This window comes from Cucumis melo, chromosome 1, assembly GCF_025177605.1.
Source record: "Cucumis melo cultivar AY chromosome 1, USDA_Cmelo_AY_1.0, whole genome shotgun sequence".
Lineage (NCBI taxonomy): Eukaryota > Viridiplantae > Streptophyta > Magnoliopsida > Cucurbitales > Cucurbitaceae > Cucumis > Cucumis melo.
Window position 1 is genome coordinate 37,633,018 of NC_066857.1, and position 22,232 is coordinate 37,655,249.

Genomic DNA, 22,232 nt, shown 5'->3' on the forward strand with positions numbered 1-22,232 from the left:
TGTTAATACAAAATAACAACAAAGAGAAAAGACGACAGAAAGTGCAACGTCAGAATTAGCCGTAGGGTTCCTGATGGCTTTTTTCCAATAATAATAATAATATATATTTATTTTTTGAGGGCATATTTGAGAGTTTATCTTTTAGAATTGTGTTTTTGTGATTACATTCCACAGGGTTTCTTCAATTCTCATCCATATCTCCCTCTCTCTCTCTCTCTCTCTCTCTCTCTCTTCCTTCTTTTTCTCTGTCTAGAATTTCAAGAACTGGGTTTTGTATTTTTCTTTTCTTTCTTTCTTATATCATATAGGCTCATCAAGATTTTAATTTTAATTTTCTTTTGTATGTTAATCATATAAGAATTTTCAAAAACAAGAAAGAAAAAAGAGTAGAGTGTTGGAGTTCTCTCTCTCTCTCTCTCTCTCTCTCTCTCTCTCTCTCTCTCTCTCTTTCTCTCTCTCTCTATTAAACAGCAGCCTGCTTGTTTCTTTTGAGCTTTCAAAAAAACTAAAAGTTGTCTCTTTGGTTGGAGCCAAATCCAAGATTGAATGCACTAAAGAGCATATATACTTCTTATAATTTTTCCATTTTCTTTTTGTCTTGAATTAGATCTTGGAAATTTTTTTTGTTAATTACTCAAAATACAAGAATTGTTTCTTCTTGATTAGATCTGTTTTTTGTTATCTCTCTCATGAAGCCATTATAAGAAGGGTTTCTTTCTTTTCTCTTCTTTTTTTGAATTTCATAAAAATTTTAAGATGATGATGAAAGGCAATTTTTTGTCTCAACAACAACAACAACAACAACAACAAATTGTAGTGATGGATGAAAATTTGTCGAATTTGACTTCTGCATCTGGTGAAGCTACTGTTAGTGTTTCTTCTGCCAATAAATCTGAATTTTCCAATCAATATTTTGCTCCTCAAACAACCCAACAACAGCCTCCTCCTCCTCCTAAGAAGAAGCGCAACCTTCCAGGAAATCCCGGTAAGATTCTAGCTCTAACAATACCATGTTAGCAATCCTCTCGTACACTACTCGAGCCGCCGATGAAGAACTACACTAAATTCTACCTTTTCTTTTTATTCATCTGGATTTTGGGTTACTACGCTTACCGTAAATCTAACGTTTCGATTCATCAAAATTTTTGGGATAGAGTAATTTTAATATTTTGATTCATATGGATATCTGGGTTTGAGTAAGTTTAACAGTTCGATTCATCGGAATTTATAGATTATAGTAAATTTAATGTTTTGATAATTTTTGTATATATATGAGAATCTGGGTTATAATAGATTTTGACGTTTTTAGATTGAATTGAATTATAGACCCAGATGCGGAAGTGATAGCGTTATCGCCGAAGACATTGATGGCAACGAATAGATTTGTGTGTGAGATATGCAACAAAGGGTTTCAGAGAGATCAGAATCTTCAACTACATAGAAGAGGACACAATTTGCCATGGAAATTAAAGCAAAGATCAAACAAAGAGATAATAAAGAAGAAAGTATATGTTTGTCCAGAAGTGAGTTGTGTTCATCATGATCCATCAAGAGCACTTGGAGATTTAACAGGAATTAAGAAGCACTTTTGTAGAAAGCATGGTGAAAAGAAATGGAAATGTGATAAATGCTCTAAGAAATATGCTGTTCAATCTGATTGGAAAGCTCATTCCAAGATCTGTGGCACTAAAGAGTATAGATGTGACTGTGGTACTCTCTTTTCAAGGTATTAAATTTTCTTTTAATAATTTGATCATTTATAGTTATTTTATTCATTAATTAATCTCTCTCCCCACATTATTATGGTATAATTGTGTCCCAATTAATTTGCATTTATTATCATGAATCATTTCTTCCTCTTCTTAATTAAAATCTTCATTTCAATTTTGGTATGTGTAATTTTATCTTGTCTTTTTCTGATATTCATTATTAGTAACCATATTCCCTTAATTAGAGAGAGTGTTTGAGAAAAATACTTTTTCAAACTACTTTTTATTTTAATTTTAAATGGTGTACATAATTTTAACTTACCGTTGATTTTAATTTATCGCCTACATTACAAAATGTGGTACTTCATCACATGGTTTTTCCTTTGATTTTTTCCTTGGCTTCAAGATTTACAAAGCTCGAAAGTGAAAATGTAAACTTTAAGAACTAACTTTGTGCTATATTTTGAAAGGTAGGTACCAACGTTAATTAAAAATGTATATTTTTTCCCTCGAGAAATTATTGAAAGTGATTTCTGTTTACAGCTCTTTTAAATTTGTCTTTGTACTATTTGACATATCTTTGGCTTTTGTGTGTGTGTGTGTTTTTTATTATTGTTTCTCTCTCTCTATGATGCAGGAGAGATAGTTTCATTACACATAGAGCTTTTTGTGATGCATTAGCAGATGAAAGTGCAAGATCAGCAATGGCATTGAACCCTCTTCTCTCATCTTACAACCGCAATAACAACAACAACAATAGTAATTCACAAGATCATCAATTTTGTAATAATCTTGCTCTCAAACGAGATTTCGACAACAGTAGCAACAGCAACAACAACAACAACAATAACCACCATTTGAGAGTGGAAATTCCACCGTGGCTACAACCATCATCAGATCATCTGATGGTGGGGAGTGGCGGCCAAGACGAAAACAATGATGAAACTGTAAACCCTAACCCTAGTAGTAGTAGTAGTAGGGGGTGCGGGGCCAGCAGGAGAAGTGTTGGTGTTGGTGTTGGTACTCCTAATAATCCTAATCCTTGTGAGTTATACCAATCGTCTTCACATATATCAGCGACTGCACTGCTGCAGAAGGCAGCCCAGATGGGTGCGACCATGAGTAGTACCACTACCACGAGTGGCTCTTTCCCAAGGCCCCACAACCTTCTTCACGTGTCTACAGGTTCTATTTCACATTCTAATTCCACTTTTTCTTTTTCCCCTTTTCTTTTTCTATTTTTAATCTTCTTTTTAACACTCCATAAACCCTTTCTTATCTACGTTAAATTTTACCTTTTGTTTATATTTCTTTCTCAAAAAAAAAAAAAAAAAATCGTTTATCCATATATATATATATATTGATGTTATTGAAATTTGGTTAAAATGTTTTATCTATAAGTTTTAATATTGTAGAAATTCTCACTCCCAAAAGCATAAATTAATAGCTTATATATGTGAAATTTAGTAAGGTGAAGGCATTCAAACTTCTAACATGAGGTTGATGACAAATAATTTTATACTCATTTTGTCCATTTTGATTCCTTTATGATTGTATCAATAATTTGGTTCTGATCATACCATTTTGGTTTGGCATAATTGGTAATTTGATAGGTAATTTTGGAGAGATGGGATTATGGTCAGGTGATGTTGAAATTGGTAGAGGAGGAGGAGGAGGAGCTGTGAGTTGTAGCAGTAGTAGTTGTACTGATTACGGGAATAAAGCTGCAGCTGCTTCTGCTTCTGCTTCTGCTTCTGCTTCGGCTTCCGCTTCGGCTTCCACCACTTTTCTTCACGACATTATTAATAATTCCCTATCTTCTCCTTCTCCATCTCATCCTCCTTTCCTCCAACAACATAATTCCTCCTTCCCCGACACGGCTTTCGCGGCATTGCATCATCCTCCTCCTCCTCATCATCATCATCATACCGTCATCCCCACCACCGCCCCGGCTTCGGGGGGTCGAAACGACGGTTTAACGAGAGATTTCTTGGGACTTCGCCCTCTTTCGCATGGAGATATTCTAAGCCTTACTGGTTTTGGAAATTGTATTGTTCCTAATTCCTCCAATCTTCACCCTCAAATCCAGAAGCCATGGCAGGGTTAGATTCCGCGTATATTAATTTCTACTTTCTTTCTTAATCTTTTTCTTTGATCCTTTTTCTTCTTTTTTTCCCTCAAACAATGGGAGAAAAAAATTAATTAAATATGTAGTACGTAATTGATCTCATTATAAGAGATGAAGATTATTATTTTTATTTTCTTTCCTCTTTCTTTTACGTGAAATGCAATATTTTATGGAATGTACCTTCGACGTTTTATAAGGTTAAATCAATTATGATGGGATTTTCTTTTATATGAGAAGAATATAATATATTTTAATATCAACTACGTTTTATTGGATATATTTAGTTTAGTATAATGGGAGGTTTTTACATTTATGTGGTCACATAAAACAAGTACTCAATTGATATATATATATATATATAGTAGATAGGGTGGTAATTCAAAATTGATAAGTTTTTTATTTTGGAAAATTATAAAAAAAAAAAAAATGAAAGTTTGGACTAGAACAAGAGTTTTATTTTTTATTTTTATTTTTACTTTTACTTTTACTTTTGAAGAAAGATACTCAATTGGGTGAACGATGCATCAAAACAAGAGTGTTTTTCTTAAGGTTTGGTTTAATAATATTTTTTTCTTTTTCATTTTTCTTAGAATTTTCAGTCAAAATTCAAATTTAATTAATTTAATACTCTAAAAGTAGTAATAAGAAAAAAGAATTCATAGTTTAATTTTCAAAAACCAAAATACATATATTATTTATAATTAATTAGGATGACCTTAATATTTCATGTATAGTTTTTTTTAGCAATATCGTAACCATCTCATAAGTTGAGGTGGTACATAAAAGAATTAATATTGAATTTATGATAGATAAAAGTATAGTATATATATATACCCATCAATATATGTCTTCTCATTGTAAGCTATATTATATATATATATATAGTAATAGTTACAAATTACATGCATTCTCAAACCAAAAACAAACTGCTACTATACGAAAATTACAAAAATATATAAATTAAAGAAGAAAAGAATATGAGTAAATTTATTGACATTGAGATAAAAGAGATGAAGAAGAAGACATTTGAACGACTAATGAGAGAAGGGAATGCGAAGAATATACCAAATATAATCATCCACATGGAAAATGCGTAAACAAACCATAATATAACATTTTAGTAATTTCTTTCATCAAAATGGGATCAAATTTTAATAATTTCATTTATTTCAATTACATTATATTGATTTTATGTTTACATTTTTCAATCATTCAAAATTTTATGGTCTCTCTCTCTCTCTCTCTCTCTCTCTCTCTCTCTCTCTCTCTCTCTCTCTCTCTCTCTTGTTTGTCCTTCTTCAAGTGTGGGGTCATTATTATTATTATAATATATAATACTTTTTTGGATTTATTTCATTTTGTTTTCATAAAATTTTGGAAAATATGAGATTAAAAAAAGAATACAAATTATCGTAGAAATGTTGAAGTCTCTTAAAATATAAATCAACGTTAGTAAATAAAATAATTATATAAATAAATCCATCATTAATTTTTATATATTTTATTAAAATATCAATGAATGGTAAATATATAATATGACAGTTAGTGGTAGAATTTAGATTATCTTGCATTCTTTAATATTTGACTTATTTTCTATTGTATTATGGTTGGTGTTCCATTATTTTTTCTACCAAAAATAGTTTTCATATTTTCATTGAATGAATATATAAATAAATAAATAAATAAATAAAAGATAGAGCTTCCTTAGTATTGCATTAATGTTATTGACCAACATGGTAAATTAACATGTCATGTTTATTGTTTTGTAATGAAGAAAATAACCTCATAAGGATTGCTTAAGAATAAAGAAAAATTGCATCTAATATACTTTATGGTTTGACATTGGCAATAATAATAACAATAATAGTATACAATTCTATGTCTTTAGCAAATTATAATAATATATGATTTACACTATTGCACCCTTCTTCTTCTACTATTACCATCCACATCATCACATGTTTCTCTTCTCTCTCACCCCATATTTCTCTTTTTCTAAAAATATGGGAAAGAAAAATTAGAAAGAAATTTTATTTAAATATTTTCACCTTAAAAACCATTAAAGGAATGTTTTAAACTTCAACCAATTGAAAATCATATATTCGAACTATATGGTTTTTAATCGTAATAACATGTAAAATATATATACGATGAGTATTAGGTTGTTTTAAGTTTTGAAAATACTCATGAGATTTTGAAGGGAAAGGAATAAAGAGAATTTTTTTTCATGAAAAAAAAAATAAAAAGTCTTTCTTAGTATGTGTATTTAAATTTGCATGGTCAATATTAAGGAAAAAAAAAAGAAGAAGAAGAAAAGGTATTGATGAGATTTTGAAGGGGGAAAAGGTGGTATATTTTTGCTCAATACCAAATGGAATTTTAGGGTTAAGAAAATATCAGAAATAGTGACATTTTGGAAAATGTTTAATAATGGGATGTTGTGATGTTATATATTATAAACTATTTTATATTCACATGCCACTCTGAATTCACATGTCTGTCTCCATCTTTCTCTCTGACCTTGAAAACAATGTCTCTCTCTCTCTCTGACCTTGGAAACATCAAACAATGCTCTTTCTCTCTCATCATCTTAAAAAGAAAAAAGTAATTTAAAAAAAAAAAAAAAAAAAAAAAAAAAAAGTGAATGATGATGAAATACAGAGACAGATGGTGGGATAATGGGCTGGGCTGGGCTGAGATGGCCCAACAATTGCACAGTTCCCAAACCCAAATGTCTTGTCCTTACTTGTCTCTTCCTTCTTTTTCTTTTTTGTCTCTCAGTTTTTTTCTTTCTTTTTTAATTCAATATTACCCCAAAAAAATACATACACTAAAGCTGAATTGGGTTTGTTTTGTTTTGTTTGTTTTTCTTTATGGACACAAACACAATCCTCCAAAAACTAGTTGACTTCAATCATTCCCCCCCACCTTTATGTTAATCATTTTGCCTTTTCTCTTTGATTCTTCAAATTCCTCATCTGGGGAAGAAAAAAGAAAATAATAATAACCCAATTCAAAGTTTCAAACCAAGAAATCTCATTCTTTCTCATCATTTTCTACAAACTTTTTCTTTTCCCATGCTTTTTTTTTTTCTCTCAGCATCCAAACAACAGCACAAAACACAAAACAGACATTCCCTTCTGATAAAGAAAAATTTATCACATGTCTCAACCTTGTACCTTCTCCTTCCTAAGGACGACACTATTGAAATTATCAACAAAATGCAGAAACAAAAATGTTAAAAAACATTCCATGTATAATAGTAATGGAAGGTAAACAATGTGACATAAAGTCCATCAATCCGGCAAACTAAAATAAATCTGGCCAGTGTTTATTTTTTCAGCACCATGGCTTTGGCTGAAGCCTTTCCAGGGTTGGGGGGTTGGGTTTATACATTAGATCTTCCCTACAGAAATTACAAAGAAGACAAAAAAGACAAAATGTACCATTACATCGTTGAGGATTAGTTTTGTTTTGGAGAGTGTTTAGAATCATCCTTCTGGTCTTGTTTTGTTCCTGCCAAAGCTGCAGTTGCTGCTGCTGTCATGGCAGCAGTGGCTGCACCTAACTTTGCACCACCAGCAGCTTTCATTGCGCCAGCGAGTTTAGCAAACGCTGCAATTCCTCCAACAAGTACAGCTCGCAAGGCAACTGTTGGTTTTACTGCCATGTTTTTATTTTTTTTGTTTTTGTTTTTTTTCTTGGGTTATCTGCAGTTTCAACAGATGCAATCCTTAGGAAAGCACATTATGAAGTGATACAAATATGGGTTATTAATACTGCTCAAGTACATGGTACTACTCTTGGAAGTCAATACAAGTGTGTAAATCAATTAATGTTCTGCAACAGTTATAATTATTCTTGTGACTAATATAATATTCCTGAAAATAAACTTGAGTTAGAAAAAAATGGAAGTATGCACAAGCATGCAACACAGAAAAATTTGTCCCAAAAAATAACTGAACATTATTAGTTATTTGACCATGGTTTTTTATAACTAAGGTATTGACAGTTGATGCCCTACTTGTGCTTATGACCCATGTCCTAACTTTCGTACAGGTTGTTCCCATCCCAAACCCAATCCTAAGAGAAAATACTAGTTTTAAGCCTGGTTAGATAACCCTTTAATTTTTGGAAATTCAAAATTTTGTCATCTAGTTTTTAGGATTGTCTTCAAAATAGAAGCCAAGCCAAGTTTTGAAAACTAAGAAAATAGTTCTTTAAGATAGTTTTTTGTTTTGTTTTGTTATTTTCTTTTAATTTGGCTATAAACCTAGTGTTTCTTCAGGATATGAACACCATTGTAAACAATTGTGAGAAAACATGTACAAATAAATTTTTTTTTAAAAAAAACCATTTGGTCACTAAATGGAGCCTAAGTTATTAATTTTTGGTAAGTTATAAATTTGGTCCTTGAACAGTCAATGTTGTGATTAATGGACTCCATAATTTTAAAGTCCATTGTAGGTGCCCAAATTCTCAATGCTATGACTATTAAGTCCTTGAGCATTAAAAATGCAAGTCATTACACTTTCATTTAGTATCCAAAATATTTTCGCATTTTTACTTAAACTGCAAGTTTAAGTCAAACGGTTCTCTTAAGTCCCATTTGATAATCATCTTTTTTCTAGATTATGAACATCATTTCCACCTATGGGTTCCTTTGTTTTGTTATCTACATTTTCAAAGTGTTCTCAAAGTCTCATTCGAGCATAACTCAATGGATAAGACACCAATTAACATCGTAAAATGGTCTAATCTCCCACTTCCACTCCCACAATCGTTGGGGAAAAAAGCTTGTGTTCGTTTTTGGAATATGGTTAAGAATTCAAATGTTTATTTAGGAGAAATGAAAACTTTTATAAAGGAATAGTGAGAATAAACACAATTTTAGAAAACCAGAAGTCAAACTGTTACCATTTGAGGCCTTACTTATAACTTATAAGATGCTCTTTAAATTCAAAATCCTATTAGTATGCTTTTTAAATTCAAAATCATATTAGTACAAATTTGAAGGTTTCCAAACTTGAGAGACACTCCATAAAGTGTTATTTTCTAATGAAAACATCGCCTTTCATTGAGAAAAATGGAAGAATATAAGGGCATAGAAAAAACAAGCCCAAAAATAAGGGAGCTCCCTCTGTAAGAAGGGACTCTTAACTATGCAAAATAACACTGGTAGAATAATAACAAAAATCCTTCGAAACTGAAGCCCATAGGCCATAAGAAATATCAAACCAAAACGAGAGACCAAACCGCACTGGCCACTAGGATCCCTCTCCACACCTCTAGATATCCTACTACTTCGCTGTCCCCACAAAATAGAATACACCCTTGCAAACTAGAGAAAGTGACTCCTCTCCCCATGAGGCGGGTAGAGTTGAGACTCTACAATCATGGCCCAAACATCTCTATGACGAGCAACCAGAATGCCAATAGGCTGAAAGAAAGAATTTCAAACCGAACTAGAAACCTCACAACACCAAAGATATGGTACAATTCTTTCCCTGCTTAAGACAATCCATTGTGCTAGCACAATCATGTAAACTCGCAAAGTAAGAGTCTCACTTTCCTAAGAATCTGTTAGGAACCAATATAGTATAGAATCCTTTGTCCCACATTGGTTAGAATGGGATGACCAAAGTGGTACTTAAGTGGCTTGGCTCTCCCACCCCAATAGCTGGCTTTTGGGATGTGGTTCTCCAATATGCTTAAGTACCTAACAATGATATCAGAGCCGGTTGTTGACGTTTCGTAGTGGAACCGACGGAGTGTTCTGACTGGGTATGGCCGAGTGAAGAAATGCACTGCCAGGAGATATGCCATTTTTTGTCTAGGATATCTTCCCCTCGAAATGATCTAATTCCCTTTTTTCCAAACCTAGGACCAGCTGTCCCTATCCTCGAAAGATATGGGGAATAAAATAAGTTGCTTCCTTCGACTAAGTCTAAGTAGCCACCAAGACATTGGCTTTATGGGGATGGGGTATCAAGTTGGATAGAATTGAGTGACCAGTGTGTTACTTAAGTATGGCCCTCGCATCCTAATAGCTGGCTTTTGAGGTGTGGTTCTCAAGCACCTTGGATACCTAACAAAATCTTAATTCTCCAAAGCATTGGAAAAACCAACAGACCTAGGAGAGAAGGATCAACCAAGATACGAACAAAAGATTTACACGAGAACCTATTCAGAGATCAAGGCTTGATATCCTCACATTCCTTCTCTCATGCCTAAGAGGTGCAACAATCTCAAGTAAAGAAACAAAAGCAGTTGCCTTCATCGCTTCCCTGTTGGAAAGAGCACGATAGTGCCCAAAAGAGAACACTCCATAAAGTTTCGAGATATATCATAAACACCATTGAAAATTTAGAAATCTATTCGAGATTTCAAGTTTAGAGACTTTTAATGAAAAAACAGTAATTTAACCTTAATCACTTAGGGCTTGAATCCCCAGACACTCAAAAGTATCTCCAAAGTTCCAAACATTTCAAAACTAAACCCTTGGAAATATTCGTACACTTGGGTGAAGCTCTCATCTAAGTGACTACAAGTTTAGGAGTTCAAATACCAATTCTAGTAACATTGGCAATTACATTTACAAACGCTCCAATTCTAAACTAATTGCCCACCTGAACATATAATTACGATAAGAACACCAGAAAGTCTTTCATTCTCCAAGGTGAGAGTGTTGACAAGACATACCACAGTGAAACAAATCTAGTACGTACCAATTGGCATTATAAGTATGCTTTCACTTCTGTTGAGTCCTTGACAATATTACTGTTTATTTCACTATATATCTAATAATTCATTAACCCTTTTCATAGACTAAAATGCAAGTTAACTAGATTAGAGAAATTATCAGTTTCTTTTTATTCTCATAACAACCATCCACTGATTCACATCAAGGCGAATAAGTATTTGCTAAAATACACCGGAAAAAAATATAAACATTTCATAGTCCAGTCTTGGGATGAGGGAGAAAGTACCAAATAGAAGAACCGTTCCTTTTCAGCTTAAAGCAGCTGATCTCCCAAGACAAGGACTTCAGAAGACTTTTGCACACAATATCTTCCCTTTAGTCGAAAGCCACCCCTCTAGGAAAACGGTGAGATTATGAAATTAACACTCGAAAGAAAGAAAACCTGCTCTAACATAACAGAATCTAACCCAAATTTTCAATTGAAAAAAATAAAATAAAAGTATATTAAGAATTGAAAGACCAGAAAATGTGATCTTATTGAAGCAATTAGGTGTAATTTTTGCAGAAGGAAAATGGAGAGAGAACGGAGAAGTACTCAAGAAAGATTTCATCATTCGTTTCCACGTAGAAACCGCAAGATAAAGTGTGGAAGACCAATGTTAAAACTACAACGTACTCGAATCACCGATTCTCTCAACTAGCAATTATGGCCATGTTCGCATGGCCGAACGGATAACATAACATGTACACCGGGTATAAAGTATATAGATGCAGAATTAAATCTAGTCCATCAGTTCAAGGTTTTGGATTCAATGGTTAGTCTCTCAAACCTCTGTAATGTAATTTTCCCTCCAATTAATATAGATTTTCATTCATTGGATTTTCCCCACATTTTCAAACCTAGAAATGAGAGGATGGTAATCATTCAAATCCAACTAAAATTTACATTTCATAATATCATGACATGAATGATTTTAACCGTTCAAAATCACTCCCACAGATGCCCCTAAATTAACAATAACCCAGTTCACAATTTTCAGGTTCGAAGATGATTTCCAAGATATTGATTCCCTTCTTCCAAAAACAGAACAGCCAAAAAGGGCTAGCTACAAACTAAGTTGAAACTTGTAAAAGGAAATCACTAAGTAGAAAACAAATAAGATCTGAAAATTGGTGGAACAGACTTACCAATATTGTGTTAATCCGTGAGAGCAAAGATGGGTTGAGACAAAGAATAGAAGGCGAGCAAGTAGAAAGAGATAAAAGGGAATTAGGAAATGCCGAAATGGAAATGAGAGAGGGAATGATAATAAGAAGAAAACGGAGAAGATTGAGGAACGGCCGATCCCTACGGAGGGGGAAGGAAGCTTTTAGTTTTTTCTTTCTTTCTTTTTTTTCAAATTGTAATAAATATCCTTAATATTTCATAAATATCATTAAACTATTTATAATATAAACAAGATTAGTATTATTATTATTAATCATATTCAAAACCAATTTGTTTTAGTGTAATAAAAATAAGGGATTTGTTTGATTACAATAAAAATAAGAAATTTGAAGGACATGTAATTGAATTTCTAAAAAAAAAAAAAAAGAAATCTCATTCGTTTGTTAATATTTTGAATTCAATCTATTGAACCCTAAACCTAAACGAATTTTGAGGCCACCTAACATGAATAGGGAGTTCAACCCAAAGACTAACATCCCTCTTCTACCTTGACCGACAAAATGCTCGTCATTCGACTCATGTGCATTCAACTTGGACATCACATCGCTCACCATTTTATTTAACCGTTACTAGTTTACCTCTTGTAATGAGCAATAAAGGCAAGAGTTTTGCTCGATTGTCAGAATTTATGGTTGAAAACCCTTAAATTGATATATATATATATATAAAAAAAAAGTATATTTCAAGACTTTTTGATCCCTAGCGAAAAAAGTAGGACACGACACCTTGGAGACACGTTATTCCATCTAAAATCTTCAAGATAACAAGTTAAACACAATAGAATTTTATGAATTTATGCGTGAAGTTTGGAAGTATTGTTTAGAATATCAAGAAGATCAAATCAGCAAACAAATTCTATATTTATGTGCAGATGTATATAAACAAATTATAAAAAGACTGAAGATATAAATTTAAAAAAAAAAATGAAATGCACCCTTCTCCATGTTAGAAAAGATTCACATAAATTTGAAATCTAAATATATTAGGTAGAAAAATAAAGAATTTAGAGGGTAATTTTGGAACTCACTAGAGAACAATGTCAGAATAATAGAAAGATAAAAATCAATTTGCTAGAAAACTAAAGAATTTTTCTTTTTGCTAAATTTTAAAATGCAATATTAAAAGATGCTATATACCCAATTCCCTTGCTCTATTCAAAATAGGTCTAAGCCCCATCAAATCCTCAATGCTCTTTTCCCCCTAAAACCAATAGTCAAGCAAATAAGACAAGTCCATGGGCTGGAGTGGGCAATGTCTGAAGTATCTGGGCTTATACTTAGGTTGAGGAAAGGCCACTTTTGTAGCTCTCTCTCTCTCTCTCTTCTTATGATTAATATATAAATAAATATTAACTATTTATCGTATATTGTGTAAAAAAAAAAAAGAAACTATTTAGAGAATATAGTAAAAAAATAATTTAAACGATAGTTTTATTGTTTTGCTATTTTTATTGTATTCAATAAATAACTCAGTTTCTTTAGTAATTTTTCAAGACTATCAATCTCAAGAAGTTTTAATATTATCTATCATAAATTAATTAGAATCTAAATGGTTTATCAATAACCTAAAAAATAAAACCGTCACTTCTCGAAACACGATATCAATATTCCTAAACTTCATCATTTGTTTAAAAAATATACTACACTTATAAAACTTTCAATATTGGACTTTCATTATATTTGAAAGCCATAAAGAATTCAATAATTTGGCAATAACCTTGAGGGAAAAAAACCAAATCAAACTGACTTAATTCCCAAGTCTGATTTTTATGTATAAAATTATAAGAAATTGCATATAAATAAATAATATTAGTAAAATTTAAATATTGTTATTGGAAAATATCAGAAAAAGGTAATTTGAAGAAAAGAGAGAAATGAAAAAAAAAAATAATAATAATAATAATAATAATAATAATAAAGAAAAGGTGGAAAAAATCAGTTAGAAGAAATCCCCCATTTTGCAGAATTATCGTTGCTGATTGTAACTAAAAATAGTTAAAATGGTTTAGCATTTCGTATCCATCCATTCCCTCAAAAAGTAAAAAATAAAGAGAAAAAACTGGAAAAACAAGAAAAAAGAGCAAAGAACACAAAGAAGAAACGAAATCCCTCAAATTTTAATATTTCTCCCCCAAAAAATAAGCAAAAGCAAAGAACAAAATCCGGTTTCTCCCATCCCCGCGGGAGCCGCACCCGCTCTCTCAATACCTTCCATCTTCAACAACAACAAACACTCCTTAACCCTTAACCCCTCAAATGAGCCCCATCACTCACCACCACCACAACCACCACCACCACCTCTCCAAATCCTCCACCGCCCCCGTCACAACCACCACTTCCTCCACCACCCAAGCCTGTGCTGCTTGTAAATACCAACGACGTAAGTGCGCTCCCGATTGCATTCTCGCTCCTTATTTCCCTCACGATCGTCAACGTCAATTCTTAAACGCTCATAAACTCTTCGGCGTTAGCAATATTACTAAAATTATCAAGAATCTTGATCCGTTTGAGAAGGAAGAAGCAATGCGTACCATTATTTTTCAATCTGATGTTCGATCCGTTGATCCGGTTGGCGGTTGCTATCGGATTATTCGAGATCTTCAACGTCAAATTGAATACAATAAGGCGGAGCTTGAGATTGTGCTCCATCAATTGGCGATTTGTAAGCAACAGGCCGCTGCTGCCGCGGCTGCTGCTGCTGCTGCCGCGATTCTGGAAGGGGATCCGATGAGTGGATATAGCGGGATTGAGCATCAATTTGTGGAAGGATATGAAGGGGAAGGGTTTGTGGTTGGGGAAAATGAGAATGGAGAGAGTTTGGAAGATCAAGAAGTGGAGGTTTGGGGAATTCAAGATTCGTCGTGTTCTTCATTGCAATTGAAACAAGCTGGCTCTGTTCATGATTTCCATGACATCAAAATCGATGATAATAATCAACAACATCAACAACAACTTAAATTTCAAATCGATCATCATGATTTGGTTCATCGTAGGTCAGTTTCACCCCCCCCCCCCCCCCCCCTTTTATTTTTTCTTGCATGGCACTAATTTTACAATTTTTTTTATTCTTCAATTGCTATTTTTTTTTCTATACCTAAATATTTTTATTTTTCTCTTTATTTCAAATTGATTGTGTGATAAATGTTTGATTTTAAATTAAATTGCAATTGCTAAATAAGTTTTCTCGATATATATTTATTATTATTATTTTCTTTTTATTAATTCTCTAAGCATTTTGAATTTTATATGATTGTTTAATTTGGCGCCAAATGACGTAATACCGAACTCTTAACTTCAAGCTTGGCCCATAATCCAATAAAGCCCTTGATTTTCTTTATGGGCCAGACCAATCATTTGCCTTGATCAAGCCCAATGGGCCAAGGAACCCAAGGACAATTTCTGGGAGGCAAGCTATAATTTTTTATCTTTGTTTTTGCTAAATTGAAAAATTTATCCTAAAACTCTGTTGTTTGCTGCAAAAGTGTCCCTCTTCTTTTCAAAAGGTGTCATCTTTGAACTCTCTCAAAACTACTTTACATAGCCTAAGGCCTAATTCGGAACCTTCAAGCAGAGTATGGACTTTTATTTGCTTTCAAAGAACCAAATGGATTAACATTATATCGGACTAATGGTAAATTTTCAGGCTGTAATGAATTGATGACAAAATTGGAAAATAAAATCTAAAGTGTTTGACTCATTTGAACTGTGCAGTGAAGAACCAATGCTGAAGATGGACAATATGATATTGAAAGAAGATTCTGACCCAATACAACAGGTTCAAGATCAAGAACTTAAAGGTGCAATAGACACTTTATTTACCTTCCCAACTTGTGATACTTAGCTTCAGCACAGCCCCTTCTCCTTCGTCACTTTAGTTTTCTTTGATTAATTAGTCCATAAATGCCTTAGGAGAAGAAAAGGTGTGAGTCATTTATAAAAGAGAATGAGGTAAGATATGAATAATTTACACCCTTCTCCATCATTCATTCCATGTACTTAGATATATCAATATACCAATTGATTAACTTTTCATACTTCACAGGAATTAAATATTTGTTTATGCATCTTCTTGTCTTGTGATTTCCATTAAAGTTCAAAGTACCTCCTTGAAGTTGATGACTCAAACTTAAAGAAAAACTAGAGCTCAAAAAGCGAATGCTGTTTTGAATATGGAACAAAGAACAAAGTAAAAGACCGTAAATATGACCATTACGGCTGATCCAATCTCCTTTTCATAACTGCTGCTTATCTTACAAAAAAAGTGAAGGAAACTCAATTTTTCACAACCCAAAAAATTGCGTTATCTTAGTTTCTTTTTGCTTCTTTCCTTGAAGTTGGAGATTCAAACCACCATACCCCACTTTTGTAATATGCTCTAGAGCTCAAAAAAAGAATATTTAAAGTAATTATGTAAAGATAACAGAATTGGCATTATGACAAACTGATCTAATCTCATTCTCATTGCTGCTTGATGTCTTACAAGAAAGTGGAAAAAAACTCACTTGAATGGGTTCACAAAACAAGGGATTCTGTAGATGAACATCGGTTCATCCAGAGCCATCATCCCCTTGAGTACAGTTCCCTGTATAAATTAATCAATTGATCACATCATATTGTTTTTTTAAATTAATTACCAATGGAAGTTAAGAAATGTAACGGAATCAGATTTAGAGTAATTTCCCTAGAAGTTCATATCATTCATTGCTGGCATTCTACTCGGAAGCTTGTTCGTTTTATTAGGATGTTCCACTATAGCTGCCTCGGCTGTTGCCAACAGCAATGAGACACTGTAAATTCAAGAAAATCAAACTATTAATTAGTGCGTTTAGAAGTGGATATAGTACAACATTTTGGTAGTTTGCTTTTAAGTTCAAGGTTTAAAAACACTTCCTAGAGAATGAAAAAGAACTAAGTTTGGCAAATTTTGACAAGGGAAACGGATAAAATATTCACCTGGAAGCATCCACTAAAGCAGTTCTCACAACTTTCAGCGGATCTACAATTCCAGCTTTCACCATGTCAACATATACACCTGTTTTGCACAAGAACTTCCCACTTAGAAACTCCATATTGAAAACCAAATTTCGTGTGTGTAAAAGTCGATTGGTCCTTCTATGACAAGTGGAAAAAAGGATATCTTGTTACGTATTGCATATCCGTAGACTTAAAACTTTTCCGACGGTTGAAAGTAGCATACCTTTGGCAGCATCAAAACCCAAATTACGGTCATCCTGTTCTAATAACTTTCCAACAACCAAAGCACCATCGTATCCAGCATTTGAGACTATTGCAGATGTAGGTGCCTGTAAAAAAACCAAAGTTTTGTTTTGAGAAAACAAGTGGTCAAGATGAGCCCCAAAAAGTAGTTCTGAAAACTCAAAGAAACGAACAAACCCTAAGAGCATGTTGCACTATTTCTATTCCTCTTTTCTGGTCTTCATTTTGAGCTTGAAGTTCATCCAGAACCTTCGTAGCATGCAAAAGGGCAACTCCACCACCTAACAATAGCAATTATTCACCAACAGCACGGAGATGTCTTCAACAATACAATACTTTGTCCAGTTTAAGAAAAGCTTACCTGGCACAATTCCTTCCTCCACAGCTGCTCTTGTGGCATTCAGGGCATCTGTGACTCTGTCTTTCCTCTCCCCAACTTCAGCCTCGCTTACCCCACCTACCTGCCAAAGAACTGAATTGTTTATAATGAGGGATACAAATATCTTTCAGAACATTATCAAGGCAAACACTCTACCTTGAAGACTGCTACACCACCAGAGAGTTTTGATAATCGTTCCTGGGCTTTTTCCTTGTCAAACATTGCAGTACTCTTGTCAATACTCGTCCTCAACTGCAAGGCAATCACAGTCAGGCTACAGTATTAATAGGAATTCATAAAATAAGATTCTACACTTTTATACACATTCCCATGGTCTCCAAGAAAACTCCAGCTTCAATTAAGCGATAATCTCCTTTTCAGCCTCAAGAGGAATAGAATAATTTTAAAAAGGTGATTTAAAAGAATCTCATCAGGAACACTGACTTAGATAGCTGCAACAAACCTGCTCACATCTTTCTTCAATTAGTTTCTTATCTCCACCTCCGTGAAGAATGATTGTATCGTCAAGAGAGACAGTAACCTGAGCAAAAGTTCACACTGTGCATGAAGCATTAACAAAAAAATAACAGTAAAAAGAAGAAGCGGTATAACGGACTGGGCGTGAACCTTTTTGGCAGTACCAAGCATCTCCACTTGCACTTTGTCCAGAGTTAAACCACGTTCATTGGTGATGACCTGTTATTCAGTTTAAGTGTAACTAAACTGTCGCACAAAATGTTGATACAATGAACTTAGATTAGACTACTTTGTATCACCTCTCCTCCCGTTAGAATGGAAAGATCATCCAAATTTGCTCTTCTATTGTCCCCAAAACCAGGAGCTTTGATTGCACAAACCTGAAAGCAGAAAATAATGAAAGTGCTATGTGAACAACAAAGTAGGGTTAATGATTGTAGGATTCGAGTTATGGTCAATATTGCTGCAAGGGAAACTTATGAAGTTCTAATGGCGGTTATAATGTAACTTTAGTCATCCCCATGCACATAAGAGAACATAATACAAATGCTTAAATTATTGTTTCCACCGTTATATCAGCATGTAATTTCACTATGAGAAAAAGCCTCATGGTTGCCTTCAACATTTTAAAACATTGTGCACAATCATGCAATAGCAATAAAGAAAAAGTTAAAATGAGCCTCAGTGCCACATTTCTAATAGAATAAGACAAATGTATAACAAGCAATCACCTTCAGGCCAGCACGATGCTTGTTAAGTATTAGCATGGCAAGTGCGTCACTCTCAACATCCTCAGCAACAACAAGAAGTGCCCTTTTGTTCTGCTCAGAGAATAAACTTATCTCGTTAGTTTATAACGTTCAGGCATTTTATTCACCCTACATTGCACGTGAAAGAAAATTAGTAGAAACAAAATTAAGATTGATACCGTTACTGCAAGTTCAAGTGCTCTCAGGAGTAAGTTCATATCTGAAATCTTCTTTTCATGTATAAGAATGAAAGGGTTTTCCAGTTCCTGCACAGTTTGATGCATTATAGATTCCAGGCTAAAATTGTTATACCAGAGACAAAATTTTCAAAATTACATGCTACGCTCCACATTCTATCACATAATCCACACAGAAATTTGCAACGAAGTATTTAATGATATTTTCTCATGCTCAGGCCTCGGCAAGCAGTGTCAATGTTATTAGTTCATTAAACACCAAAAACTTTTAACAATTGCAAAATGAAAACAAACTTACACATTTCTGGCTCTTTTGATCGTTAATAAAATAAGGAGAAATAAAACCTCTGCCTAGCTTCATTCCTTCCACCACTTCCAATTCATCTTCCAAAGTATTTCCATCCTAGCGAGACATAGAAGTTACTAATGTTCATATGTTCAATTATCATTTCATATAAAAGCAAGCGAGGAAAGAATGCTCACAGAAACAGTAATCACTCCTTCCCTTCCAACTTTCTCCATTGCCCTTGCTAGCAGTTCTCCAATCTCACGTTCACCATTTGCAGAAATAGTGGCAACCTGTCCGTAAATAAAAGTAACCAAAGGAAAAGTAAAAAGGTAGGAAACAGTAGAACAGATAGTGTCAAATCTAGGATATAAAAGAAGACTAAAAAGAAGAGCAATATAGTTGAAAAAAATGTTTCATGCCCATAGAAAAAACTAATGATCCAGATGACAAATTTACACTTACTATTACAAAAAATGGACATTAAGAAAACGGAAACTGCTCTAGGATCAATATACTCATGCTTCAAAACTCAAGAAAGAGCATGAACGAGGAGGTGCAACATTCAAAAGCTCTACAGGTGTTACAAACCACGTTACCTGGGTAATTTCTTCTGGGGTGCTTATCATCAATGCTGTGCTTTTCAACTCAGAGATAACAGCATCAACTGCTTTTTTTATACCAATGCGTAAATCCATCACGTTTACACCTGCAGCTATTGACTTGCAACCTTCAGTGAGAATGGCCTGAGTCAGCACAGTTGCGCAAGTTGTACCTGCGACAAGATACACAGTTCATTCATGAACAAAAAACTTGCTTGTTCAAGTTCAAAAGCATAACTTCCAATATGTCGAGCTATGCAACTCTTAGAATCTCCATTGCTAAGTCTTCACAAGTCAACAAATAGCACAACCTGACACAAAGTCCAAAAGGCATACAAAAATGTAAAACCATCCTCACTGCCCACTGTACAATTTCTGAGAATTACAAGCCTATAAGGAGAGGGCATAGGAGAAACCCTTGAGTGAAGCCACCACAATATGGCTGGCAATTTTTCATCGTGAAATGTATCAAGAGAAGCATCTTAAATTTATCTAGTTGCTATTAGGGGCTGGGGCATGCAATTTTTTTAATCCACACCCAAGAGTTGTTTTGAGGCAGCCAAACACAGCAGCCTCGTTGTCCACACATAACTGAGTACTGAAAATGTTACTACAGAATCCCATCCCCATCTTGACCATAAGCTCAATTCAAAATTAACGTCCACTACCCATCTTCTGTTACTTAATGTCTTGTATCTACATATTCTAGTGTTGTAAGTCCCAGTATGAACATCGCTAGAACTTCTCACCATATATGATATTAGTAATAAAAATTAAACAATAACATCATCATCATCATAGTAATAATAATGACAATGATAAAGGCAGTTCAGGCTAAATGAAGAAGATACCGTCTCCAGCAGCAGTGTTTGTGGCACTCGCAACTTGCTTTACAAGATCTGCCCCAACATTCTTAGCCTTATCCTTGAATTGGATACTTTTAGCTACAGTAACACCATCCTTTGTGACTTTTGGGCTCCCTAATCTTGAATCAATAATTACATTGCGACCCTATTTCAATGACCACAATGAGAAAGAAGCAAAGCACTATTAATTAGTTACAATTCCCTTTTAAATTCAAATAGCCGTCAACAAATGTGCAAACATCTTAAAGTAAAGTGCAGGGTTTCCTTCCACGTTCCACCATTACAAATTCCCACGTTCCCAGCAAGTGAAGTACTAGAAAACCCGCCAAAAATAAAAATGATCAATCAGGTCCAATACCTTTGGTCCCATTGTCACTTTAACAGCTTCAGCAACCTCCGAGACACCTTGTAGCATAGCTGCACGAGCCCCATTCCCAAAATTGATATCCTTCGCCACATAACTTCTGCTGCTTGTTACCCGGCTACATACCTTCAAATCCAAAGCAAACCGAAATTGATTTCTTAAATTTCAATCCAAATCACTCCGTAATCAACTGAACCAAAAACAATCGCAAAATACAAGAACCACTGAATCAGAACCCGATCAGCTTCAATAACCTTATCTATTGTTCAACCGCTAAATATCACAAACAACATTCATTTCTTCATTACAAGAAACGCACGCGCAAATAAAAAATGGTAATCACTCCTCAAAAATTTAAGAAAACGAGGAGGGAAAATTTAAAGCTCGCTGAACTTATTTAAACTAAAATACTACGACTGACACCAAAAATAAATTTCATCCTACAGTTATATAACAAATTGAGCAAGCAGCACCCACATACCACGAAACAATCAAACATGGAGAAATACAATGAGTAATAATGTTAATTCGTCTTACAAGTTTTCTCGACGTTGAGGAGCCGAATGAGGAAGCCAATTTCAATTTCGAAGCTAATCGATACATCGCCGTGAATGGCCAGGGAGTCCACAGAGAGAGAGAGAGATAGACGCCTTCAGTTTCTGCTTTCTGCCAGTGAGGGTTTAAGCAGAGGTTTTGAAGAAAACATCAATGGCAATTGTATGGTCATTGGACGGTTCAGATTCGCGCCCATTTTAAAATTGTCGTAGAGGATTGATTACGTCCGGTGGGGAAAAAGTGTCTACAAAGCCCATTTGTTTTAGGAATCGTCTGGGCCTGAAGTTGGGGATTCCACGTTATAAAGCCCATCAAAAGACAATATACAATATAGTTAAAAATAGGGATAGATGCAGATGTATTCATTATATTCGAAATAATTAAGTATATAGTAACATTTTAAAAAAATTGTAAATATAGCAAAATCTGTTAAAATCTATCAATGATAGGAGTCTATCACTGATAGATTTTGCTATATTGTAATTTTTTTAAAATATTGCTACATACTTAATAATTATTCTAAAAATTTCTACCTATTATAATTACCCTTAAAAATAAGGGTAATTAGAACGGATAGTCATTGTTACGATAATTATTAATTGTTATAATAATTATTAACTATGTAGTAATATTTTTAAAAAATTACAAATACAGTAAAATCTATCGGTGATATATTTTTATCATTGATAGACTCCTATGATTTATCATAATAGACCAACATTTGCTACATGGTCTACCAGTGATAGACTCCTATCATTGATAGATTTTGACAA

General features: G+C 33.7%; 3 protein-coding genes and 1 long non-coding RNA gene across 5 annotated transcripts; 2 read left to right on the plus strand and 2 right to left on the minus strand.

Moving 5' to 3' along the window:
• Positions 1-160: 160 nt before the first annotated feature.
• Positions 161-3,967, plus strand: LOC103500721 (protein indeterminate-domain 7). The gene is made up of 4 exons (XM_008464127.3): positions 161-985; positions 1,327-1,726; positions 2,347-2,894; positions 3,323-3,967. Exons 1-4 carry the CDS (start codon positions 757-759, stop codon positions 3,814-3,816), a joined length of 1,671 nt encoding a protein of 556 aa, XP_008462349.2. The 5' UTR covers positions 161-756; the 3' UTR covers positions 3,817-3,967.
• A 3,108-nt stretch (positions 3,968-7,075) lies between these two features.
• LOC103500722 (uncharacterized) lies at positions 7,076-11,940 on the minus strand. Its single transcript, XR_540133.3, has 3 exons — positions 11,729-11,940; positions 10,827-10,934; positions 7,076-7,547 (listed from the first exon to the last, which is right to left on the minus strand). It is a non-coding gene; the product is annotated as an uncharacterized LOC103500722 (long non-coding RNA).
• Positions 11,941-13,925: 1,985 nt separating this feature from the next.
• Positions 13,926-16,228, plus strand: LOC103500724 (LOB domain-containing protein 22). Of its 2 annotated transcripts, XR_007824921.1 has the most exons (3): positions 13,931-14,760; positions 15,479-15,715; positions 15,810-16,228. XR_007824921.1 is itself a non-coding variant. In XM_017047339.2 (2 exons), the coding sequence occupies exons 1-2, from the start codon at positions 14,024-14,026 to the stop codon at positions 15,606-15,608; spliced, it is 867 nt and encodes a 288-aa protein (XP_016902828.2). In that variant the 5' UTR covers positions 13,926-14,023; the 3' UTR covers positions 15,609-15,831. The 2 variants fall into 2 exon arrangements, 1 of the variants encoding a protein (XP_016902828.2); XM_017047339.2 differs by having other exon boundaries at positions 13,926-14,760; positions 15,479-15,831.
• Positions 16,199-21,600, minus strand: LOC103500723 (chaperonin CPN60-like 2, mitochondrial). The gene is made up of 17 exons (XM_008464128.3): positions 21,442-21,600; positions 20,899-21,030; positions 20,526-20,685; positions 19,672-19,847; positions 19,270-19,365; positions 19,085-19,189; positions 18,769-18,855; positions 18,572-18,661; positions 18,140-18,220; positions 17,991-18,059; positions 17,827-17,904; positions 17,520-17,615; positions 17,346-17,445; positions 17,162-17,265; positions 16,965-17,070; positions 16,721-16,799; positions 16,199-16,554 (listed from the first exon to the last, which is right to left on the minus strand). Exons 1-17 carry the CDS (start codon positions 21,505-21,507, stop codon positions 16,449-16,451), a joined length of 1,731 nt encoding a protein of 576 aa, XP_008462350.1. The 5' UTR covers positions 21,508-21,600; the 3' UTR covers positions 16,199-16,448.
• Between the last annotated feature and the right edge of the window lie 632 nt (positions 21,601-22,232).